The 10,000-nt window shown below is 39.0% G+C and overlaps 1 protein-coding gene across 1 annotated transcript in view; it reads right to left on the reverse strand.

The window, feature by feature from the left end:
- Positions 1–10,000, reverse strand: part of LOC135210435 (uncharacterized) — a 55,436-nt gene that overhangs the window by 38,825 nt on the left and 6,611 nt on the right. The window contains exons 2-3 of the mRNA XM_064243333.1: positions 1,612–3,187; positions 695–897 (exon numbers count right to left, since the gene is read on the reverse strand). Of these exons, the coding sequence (XP_064099403.1) occupies positions 695–897; positions 1,612–3,172 (1,764 nt within the window). The 5' untranslated portion in view covers positions 3,173–3,187. The remainder of the gene's footprint in view (positions 1–694; positions 898–1,611; positions 3,188–10,000) is intronic.

Below are 10,000 nucleotides of genomic sequence, written 5' to 3' on the forward strand. Positions count from 1 at the left end.
GAAAAACAAAAGTCTACCTCGGTCATTGTTAACGCATCCAAGAAGTCACCTGAAACAAGGTCACCTTAAATGTTGAAAGCACTTTCGTTAAAATTCCTTGTTGTTGAATATATTCCAGATTGCCTATAACAACCTGTTGCCTTCAGACCTATAGGATGCAAACAATTTAAATCGAAAATGATGAGGATTACCTATTGAATCCACCCTGTGGTAGGGGTGTAAGAATACTACCACTATAGGTCCTGCGTGTGGTGAAAGGCGACTAGAAGGACAGCTGCTGTTTTGCAGTCTTACTTTAGTAAATGGCTAGCCCTACCACCAATAACTATGGAAACTGCTGCCTTGCAGTCGTACTTTTAAGTAAAAGGCTAGGCCCACCGCCAATAACTGTGTTAACTGCTACCTTGCAGTCTTACTTTTTAGTGAAAGGCTAGACCCACTGCCAATAACTGTGGAAACTGCTGCTTTGCAGGCGTACTTTTTAGTGAAAGGCTAGGACCATCGCCAATAACTGCGGAAACTGCTGCCTTGCGGATGGACTTTTTAATCAAAGGCTAGGCCAACTGCCAATAACTGTGATTGATGACAACAAGGCTATGCAGTCGTAAAAACCCCTTTGCCAAAATAATAAACCATGCCTGATGTTGTAAGGAAAGTGTAGGGATAACAGTGGGAAAGAAGAAGAGATGATTACCTCTTGAACGGCAAAGGCAAGAGCCAACTCTTTAAGTTTCAAGGCCGAGTACTTGTGCGCAAGGAAGATTAACTCTGGGGCGTTGACTGGAGTGAGGTCGGCTGCTAGGTGGTATTCGCAGGACCTGGCTAGTCCTGTCACATCATGGCGGATGCTGCCGACGAGTAGAGCTCGCGAAAGACTGGCTGTTTCTGTGCATTCACCTGTACAGAAGAAAAAATACGCAGACTGAAGACTGTGTTAAATACCGTACATATGGAAAACCATATTCTCTCAGGCTATGGTTTTTTCGCTTACTCTGGGAGTAAGCCTACAAACTACTTTGTTGTTGTTGGGGGGGGGAGGGGTGTTTTGTTTGAAAGGTCTATGGAAGAGCCTAAAAAGGTCTGAAAGGTGTTTCGCGTTGAGTTAAAGATACAGGGGTTCTAGGATAGGAAAATTATGGTTTATTTATTAGAATGAAAATGTAAAGAATAAATAATGTCCATGTTAAACAGAACAGGAAAATAATAGCGTATTCATTATAATTTTCATTGGTGAAACAAGGCACTATTTGACCACAGATTTTAGCACACTTTAATTTACGTCAAAAGTTAGGAATATAATGTTTACAACTTAAGCGTGAGGGGAAATTCTTGCACACGTCCCAAGTAAGCTGGAGGTCTGATCACGCTTTATTATACTTGAATTCGGCCATGGTTTGGATAATTCTTTTTATGCATATCAAATATATATAATTTTTGTCCAAAAGAGTTATAGTAAATTAAAATTATGTCTTTCCTTGAATTTCATTACCTAAATGTGTTGCTAACAGGTGCTCTAGGTGACATTGGCATATTTCATCAGGAAAAGTTTAGGATTCCACAAAACTTTGAAACAGTATTTCTATCAATTCTACGTCAGCATTAATAACAAACCTGTATATATCCATTCAAGTATCGCACGAGTGACGGACGCAGACATATTGACGAATATCTTGGGCCTCTGCGACTGTTGTTCAAGTTCAAGGCTGTCATCAGGCTCTGTCGATTCATTCTTGAGAGAACCCGCCCCTAGCCCCGTCAAAGGACTCCCGAGAGGTCGGAGGTCCTCTAGGATCAAGACATCTTTGTCGTCGTCCCAGTATAATCGTCTTCTGGGACTCGGCGTGCCAATGGCAGGTGTCCTCCTTAACTGCTGCATTTTGCTTGACGAAATCTTGGGAGATGGCAAGGAGATTGGTGTCTTAAGGCGCTTGTTTGGAGACGGTGTCCTAAGCAACGACCGCCTACCAACTGAGCATCTCCTGCCTGGTAAAGTTCTTTTGGTTGTGGATAACCTGGTGGACGATCCCGTTTTCTTTGTGGGGGAAACCGAACGCGAGACCCGTGGGCTCCTGGCAGGAGTAAGGTCGTAAATACCTGAAGTGATTCTCTTAGGAGTTGGAGGATGACTAGAGACGGGTGTCCTCCTGGATGACGAAGGAGAATTTTTCATTTGTACTCTGCCATGTGGCGAAAAACGCTCGTTGTTCACGATGGAACGGACTCTGATGGGAGAAGCTGCTGTTGACATATGCTCTGTTTTGTGAGGGGTTGGCTTTCTTGGCGTAACTGAGCCTCTTCTGTCTGGCGGGTGCCTGTTTCCCGTCCTTGATGACGAAGAACACCCTATTCTATTTTTGGAAGCAGACTGCTGACGGTTAGGCTCGGGAGAAGATACTCTCGAACTACTAGACTGATATCCTGATGACATGCTACCAAATGTGCTGTTAATTGGCGTTTCCGCTTTTATATGGAGCTCATAATGTTTTTGATATTTTGATTCATCTTCTGAATTTACCATCTCAGCCTTGACCATCTTTTTATCAGGAGTTACAGCGGAAGCAAGCTGCCTTTTTTTCGCCACAGCAATATTTTGAAGGAGGTTGGACCTTCGAGACAAAACAGCCAGATGCACGGGAAGTTTAGTGCCATCACTTGTAATAACATCTGCATCACTGTAAGTTCCGCTCTCCAGTAATATTCTCATGTCCTTCGAAAGGCCTTCTACACCTCCTACAGCTCTTGTCATATCACACTTCTTCACTACAAACCTAATCTTTGCCGTCAACTGGTCACTAGAAAGAAGATTGAACACCTTGAGGCCAAGTTGTGAGATCAATATGCCTTTCCAGGTTAGGTGGTCATCACGAACGTTCGTAAGTTGTGTTACGTGTTCCTCTTTACCCACTACGTGAGAATAAACTTCTACTTTAGGTTTACTAACATTGCAACTGACGCACTTCAAGACAATTCGGATGTCACGATTGATAGGGTCCTTCCGGTCCATTCCGTTTTCTGTGACGGAAAGATGCAGCGTCAGGCTCCATCGAGAACTGAAATTATTCACTTTAAGCGGGAACTCGCTTGTGAAGGTTTGATCAAAGTCTCTGTACGTTGAAAAATTGGGGATGCGCAGATCAAAACTAACCTCTGCGTCTTCCTCTTCAAACAGCATCTTGTTATTTGTGATCTGAAAATAAGGATACCATTATAACCAGTAAAATCTAGAAAAAGTAATGTATAATGAAGAATGTTTCTCTTATGGATAAACATAAAAACTTATATATTTTAACTATGCGCTTACTAGAACCGCATCATGCCCTTGATGTGCAGCAATTTTCCGTCAAATACAGCCAAATTGCTACTCAGACATGCAGATACGATACGCTGGAAAAGTTCTAAACTTAAAACAAGAGATTTTAGTAAACAGGAAACAGGGTCAAAATAAAAGCCAACAGTATTTACGGGTACAATTTGAGAATTGGTATATCATCTACAAACCAAAGCTAACCTAAGATTTTCAATGGTTTAAACACAATTGCTTAAACCTCGGTTTCTTAAAATCCACAATAACAAATTGTTCTATTATTATAATGACAATGCAACAATCATAGGTCTATAGCTACGACGCAGACTATTACACTCATTTTTCCAAAAGACAATAATCAACACAATAAAAACTTGTACCGACCACAAGAGTACGTTGGATGACCAGTATCTGAACCCGTTGTGAAAAAAAACTAATGCGTTTTATCAGCTACGAAATGACGAACCTTAGCGGGTCCGAAATTTAAAGTTAAAGCCTGGCTGGTCGTTAAGACGTGACATACGAAGTAACTAAATTCAGCATTTCAAAATGTGCGTGTAATAGCAACTTGAAACCCGATCGACAAACTTAGTTACTTACAACACTTTAGGCGACTACTAAAACCACAGCCAGTGGGTATAATGTATTTGCTAAACCATACCGGTATGCCGCAAGTGGATATATGCCAAGAGAAGTTTGCTAGATAAACTGTTAGAACAGATGGAAAAGCAGGGTGATGGACACGACATCCCAAGATAAACTTATAAGTTACTACAGTCCATTGAATCCAAAAACTTTGAACATATTCTCTTAATAAGCACTTCCCCCAAAATCAGGGTGGGTCCGAGAACAACAAAAAAGCAAAACGGTTATCTGCCCTTTGTTAACCACTTGAACACGCTGCACCACTCACCTCTCCTACATAGCGTCAGAATTCCATAATTCCAAGACATAATGAAAATTCCAGTTCCAATCAAAGACACCTTTCACACTCCCCAGCCACCACCTCTGTCTCTCCTTTTAAACAAGTTAACGCCTTACTTTTCTTCATGTGATCAAACTACCATCATTCATTAAATATCTTATTCCCGAGTACCTATACAGAACAACCATATATATGTTCCTACGATAGCCAATATAACAATTGCTCTCCCCTTTACTTTCTTACAATTAATATTCTTAGGTATTTATGGCGTTTTTACGTTCCATGGAACCTGTGGTTATTCAGCAACGGGACCAACGGCTTTACGTGACTTCAGAACGAAGTCGAGAGTGCACTTCTGTCACCAGAAATACACTTCTCTTACTCCTCAATAGAATGCCAAAGAATCGAACTCGCGGCCACCGAGGCGCTCAAATCCATTTTGTTGCAACTCTTGAACACATCCACTTTCAAATTTTCCACTTTAACATCAACCTTTCTCTTCAACAGAAACTTTCAAAAGCCTTTAAACAGTTCCTAGTGCTTCACCTTATAATCTGTAAACATCAATAACGCAACATTAATTAATGATACCCCTTTTCTCACAACACTGGACCTACTTACCAGGCTTCAGATTTCACACTCATCATTATATTTCAGTCAGGTATGAAAGAAAAAATCTACGTCTATGTACCAATTTTATACCAAGGTAGTCATTCTCTCACTCCCATCCTCTCGCAAGCTTCACCTTCAACCATACAATACAAGCTTTCAACTGTTTTCAAAAAATCTCCTTACCAACCAGAATCACTCACAGAATCTACGTTGCATCTCTACAAAATCGATCACTATTTTCAAGGTTCATTATGTCACAGACTCTATTCCTTCGTTGATGAACTTCATACAATACAGTTTAATAACTAGGTACTATACACCTGCCATTATGTTACGTAATTCTATGCCTATATATCATTTTAAAAATCAAGGCCATTTTATTCACCTAACCCTGTCTTTCAGAAACTTTACCTACAAAAACAATGCTCTTTCATAGATACACTGGTGGTCCTTATATTTCAAACTCACAGCATTACTTAGTCAAGAAACTTAATTAGGCCGGCGTCACACTATGTGGTGTCGCCGCTACGGCAAAACCGTATGCGGCGCCGCACATGGTGATATCACACACAAACCAATGAAAGGTGTCAAAGTAGTGCGGCGCTGCCGTTTCCGCCGTACTGTGCCGCAAACCCGCATCCGGCCGATTGTCGTGGGAAAACACACACAGTTCTATGCACGTGGTCACACCAGACGGCTACACTGCTTCCGGCGCTCCCCTGAACCACTTGCGTTTACAACTGTTTGACGTTGATATTCATTCAATGCATTCATGCAAGGCCAGCACTTTGGGAAAAGAGTGACAAGAACTCTAGAGAGAAAGCATGGATTGATATAGGTGAAATAATGTGCGAAAAGTGGACACATATGGAATCAGCAGAAAGAAACGAGGGGCCATTTCATCAGCAGGCATCATTTCATCAAATGCAGGCACCATCTCATCTGCAGGCACTAGCTCATATGCAGGCACCATCTCAGCTTATGCAAGCACCATCTCAGCTTATGCAGGCACCATCTCAGCTTATGCAGGCACCATTTCAGCTTATGCAAGCAGCATTTCAGCTTATGCAGGCACCATTTCAGCTTATGCAGGCACCATTTCAGCTTATGCAAGCACCATCTCAGCTTATGCAGGCACCATTTCAGCTTATGCAGGCACCATTTCAGCTTATGCAAGCACCATCTCAGCTTATGCAGGCACCAACTCAGCTTATGCAAATACGTACCATTTCAGCTTATGCAGGCACCATCTCAGCTTATGCAGGCACCATCTCAGCTTATGCAGGCACCATCTCAGCTTATGCAAGCACCATTTCAGCTATGCAGCACCTTTCAAGCTTATGCAAGCACCATCTCACTTTAGCAAGCACCATCTTTCAGCTTATGCAAGGCACCATCTCAGCTTATGCAGGCACCATCACTTATGCAGCACCACTCCAGCTTATGCAAGGCACCATCTCAGCTTATGCAAGCACCATCAAGCAGCTTATGCAAGCACCATCTCAGCTTATGCAGGCACCATTTCGCTTATGCAAAGCACCATCTCAGCTTATCAAAGCACCATCTCAGCTTATCAACGCACCATCTCAGCTTATGCAAGCACCATTTCAGCTTATGCAAGGCACCATCTCAGCCTTATGCAGGCACCATTCAAGCTTATGCAGGCCACCAATCCTCAGCTTTGCAAGCAACCTCTCCACTTCTGCAAGCACCTTTCATCCTCCCAACTTATTTGCAAGCCCGACCATCTCAGCTTATGCAACACCATCCAACTTATTGCCAGCCCATCCTGGTCTCAGCTATGCAAGCACCATCTCAGCTTATCAAGCAACCATCACCTGTAGAAGTACTATCTCCTGCACAACACCATTTCCTGCACAAAAATCATTTATGCAATCACCAACCCCTATGCAAAGTCAAACTCCTGTCCCATCATGGCACCACAGATACCCAATCCACGTCTTCAGAGTGCTTTCAAGTGATTGACGTAGTGTCTCCTCAATCTCCTTACTAAACATCTACTTGCTTCGATTATGGAGTAGTTTTTCAGAATTCAAGGAATATTTTATTTTTACATTTGATTCTTCTATTTGGCTCTGAATATTATAATACATATAATGTAGTTACTGTATTGCATTACCACATTTTTTCCAGTCTGAATAAATCATATCAAAGTTTTTTTTTTTTTTTTTTTTTTTTTACTCACCTTAGTGTAATTGTTAATCTTTCTTCTGGAGATATTGATCTTTGAAACTTTGTATTTTGCTTCGAGATATGAGGCCTTAGCACTTCCAGCAGTTCATCAAACGAAGCTTTGGGAATTCGGTAATACTAAAAAAAAATTTTCATTATATTTCCGTATATTCTAATACAACTTTACGACGAGTTGGCTCTTTCAGTAAGCCCTCTGCTTCTAATAACTTTTAGTTTGGACATCATAGTCAAACTATCATTTGCTGCTAAGGATAGACTGGGCTACTTCGCCGCTTATGTGTGACAGTATGAACGGTTCCGCCGAAGCGGCGATATCGCATAGTCTGAACCCACATTTTCTACCATGCCTGTTTGCTGTAACATCATTAATCAAGTATCAATAATATAATATAAATTATAATATAGATAGAGTATATATATATATAGATATATAGATATATTTATATATACATTATAATATATATAGATATATAGATATATATATATATATATATATATAATATATATATATAGATAGATAGATATATTATATATATATATATATGATATATATATATATATATATATATATATAGGTAGATAGATAGAAATATATATATAACTATATATATATATATATATATATAATATATTATATATATATATATATACATATATACATATATCATATATATATATACATATATACTAATATATATACATATATATATAAATAGATATATATATATATAATATATTATATATATATCCTATATATATATATTATATATATATATACTAATAAAAAAGGAGCCCATAAACACACCAAAATATAGAGAAAAAAAAAGTACTATATTTCAGAGACTGCTGTCTCCCTCTTCAGGTAGATGAATGAGAAAAGTTTACAGAAAAGGTGGTATTTATACCAAGAGGTCCATCCACAAACAAGCCAATTTAGGTCACCCCCGCTGATAATCTTCCTTTAATCTTCTTAAGTGTTGGTTGAATGAAAACGTTGTCGATCGTATCTGAAATCCATGCACCTTTTGAGATATTCATTACCTGCCTCTCTTTTATTAAGGCCGATTCCATCTGAAATATAGTACTTTTTTTCTCTATATTTTGGTGTTTTTATGGGCTCCTTTTATTAGATGGAATTCTGTTGTTACAGAACATTTTTACCAGTCATATATATATATATATATATATATATATATATATATATATACATATATATATATGGGAATACAATCCACAATGAAGTAAATTCCTCTTGTAGTTTTAAAATATATAGTTCTTGTATAGGATTAGAGCTTTCGACCATCAACTGTGGTCTTGTTCATTAAAGTGTGATATGTCACCTCAAGGAACTAACAAGTAAGAGCACAAACATTTGAAAAAACAACGGTTAGGTAACAGCTAGTTCATATTATTGAATGATCAGGCGGTTGAGCCCTCATTCTTTCCAGAATTCGTCTTGATCTTCGTGGGGGAATGTTTCTATTGTCAACTGCTTGTTCTATGGTGGTTGGGTGGTTTTGTTGGAGAAATGACCTGAGTGGAGTAAACGGAGAGGTAAGCAGCATCGTTATTGGCACATATATTTCTAAAGTTTGAAATTTTCCCTTTCCTACATATCTCTTCACAAATAGCTGTATTTTCTGTAATGCCAGTATTTCCTGCAAAGGTCTCGTTTAATGAAATTAACGCCCCTTCTACTACTCGTCTCAAAGTCCGGTCGTTACATGCAAAAAAAACCTTGGTACCTTTAAAATTTATTGCGTGGTTTTTCTCCCATGTATGTTGCGCAATTGCACTGTATGAACTTCCCCTTCTGCAAGCAGCAACGTGTTCTTCCCTTCTCTTATCGATGGAACGTCCGCTTTCTCCCTCCACGTAACATTCACTGCAATCTACAAGGTGTTACATATACTCCTACATTCTCTCTATTACCCGGGTTTATTTTTAATGAGTTTCTTCTTGATTGTACTGTTGTACTGAAAAACTACGTTGAAGCCGTTCTTTTTTCCTTTAAGCTGCCTAGAAAATTTATTAAGTTTCTCTATTATAAGGAAGAGCAAGAGATGCCTTAAAATCTGCCTTTTCAGTTATTATCATGAGGGGCGTAAACATCGATCTAGCTTTAGATAGAGACTGTAGTATTAAAAACTTTGGGTAACACAGTTTAGTAAAACTATCTACCAAGAAATTTATTTCGGCGTCAATGAACTGGGGATCACATATTCGGTATGCTCGAAAAAACAAATTGGTTAAAACGTTATGCTTTACTTTCGGTTCATGATATGAAAAGTAATTAATATAGGTGTTTGTGTGGGTGTTCTTCCTATACACGCTGAATTTAAAGTCACTACTCACTGTGTCTCTATGAACTACCATATCTAGAAAGGGAAGCCTATTTTCCATTTCCTTTTCCACTGTAAATATAATAGAGGGCAAAAAACCATTAAGCAACTCTAAAAACCTACGAAAGGCTTCCTCGCCGTGTCTCTAAACAATTAAAACATCATCTACATACCTAACCCAAATTTCAGGCTTGATGTCTTCCGGTAGTGTGTCAACGTAAACCTTTTCAAAAAATTCCATACATAAGTTAGCCAATATAGGGGAGAGGGGTGAGCCCATCGAGACCCCGGATTTTTGTTGATAGAACGAATCATTAAACTCAAAAATTGTAGATTCAACGCAAATGTTAATCAAATGACAAAATTATCTATGTGCATAGGTGGCTTGAAAATATTATCTGAGGCTAATTTCTTCAAGTTGTCGAGCACGAAACTCAGTGGTACATTCGTGAATAAAGAAACTATATCTAGACTGTACATAGTACCTATATAATTCTTTTCCTTAATATGATCCATAAAATCCATACTGTGCTTAATGTGAGATTTCGAAATTGTCCCTATTAATTTCCCCAAAACATCCGCTAACCATGATGACAGATCCGA

Source organism: Macrobrachium nipponense, chromosome 39 (genome assembly GCF_015104395.2).
Source record: "Macrobrachium nipponense isolate FS-2020 chromosome 39, ASM1510439v2, whole genome shotgun sequence".
Taxonomy (NCBI): Eukaryota; Metazoa; Arthropoda; class Malacostraca; order Decapoda; family Palaemonidae; genus Macrobrachium; species Macrobrachium nipponense.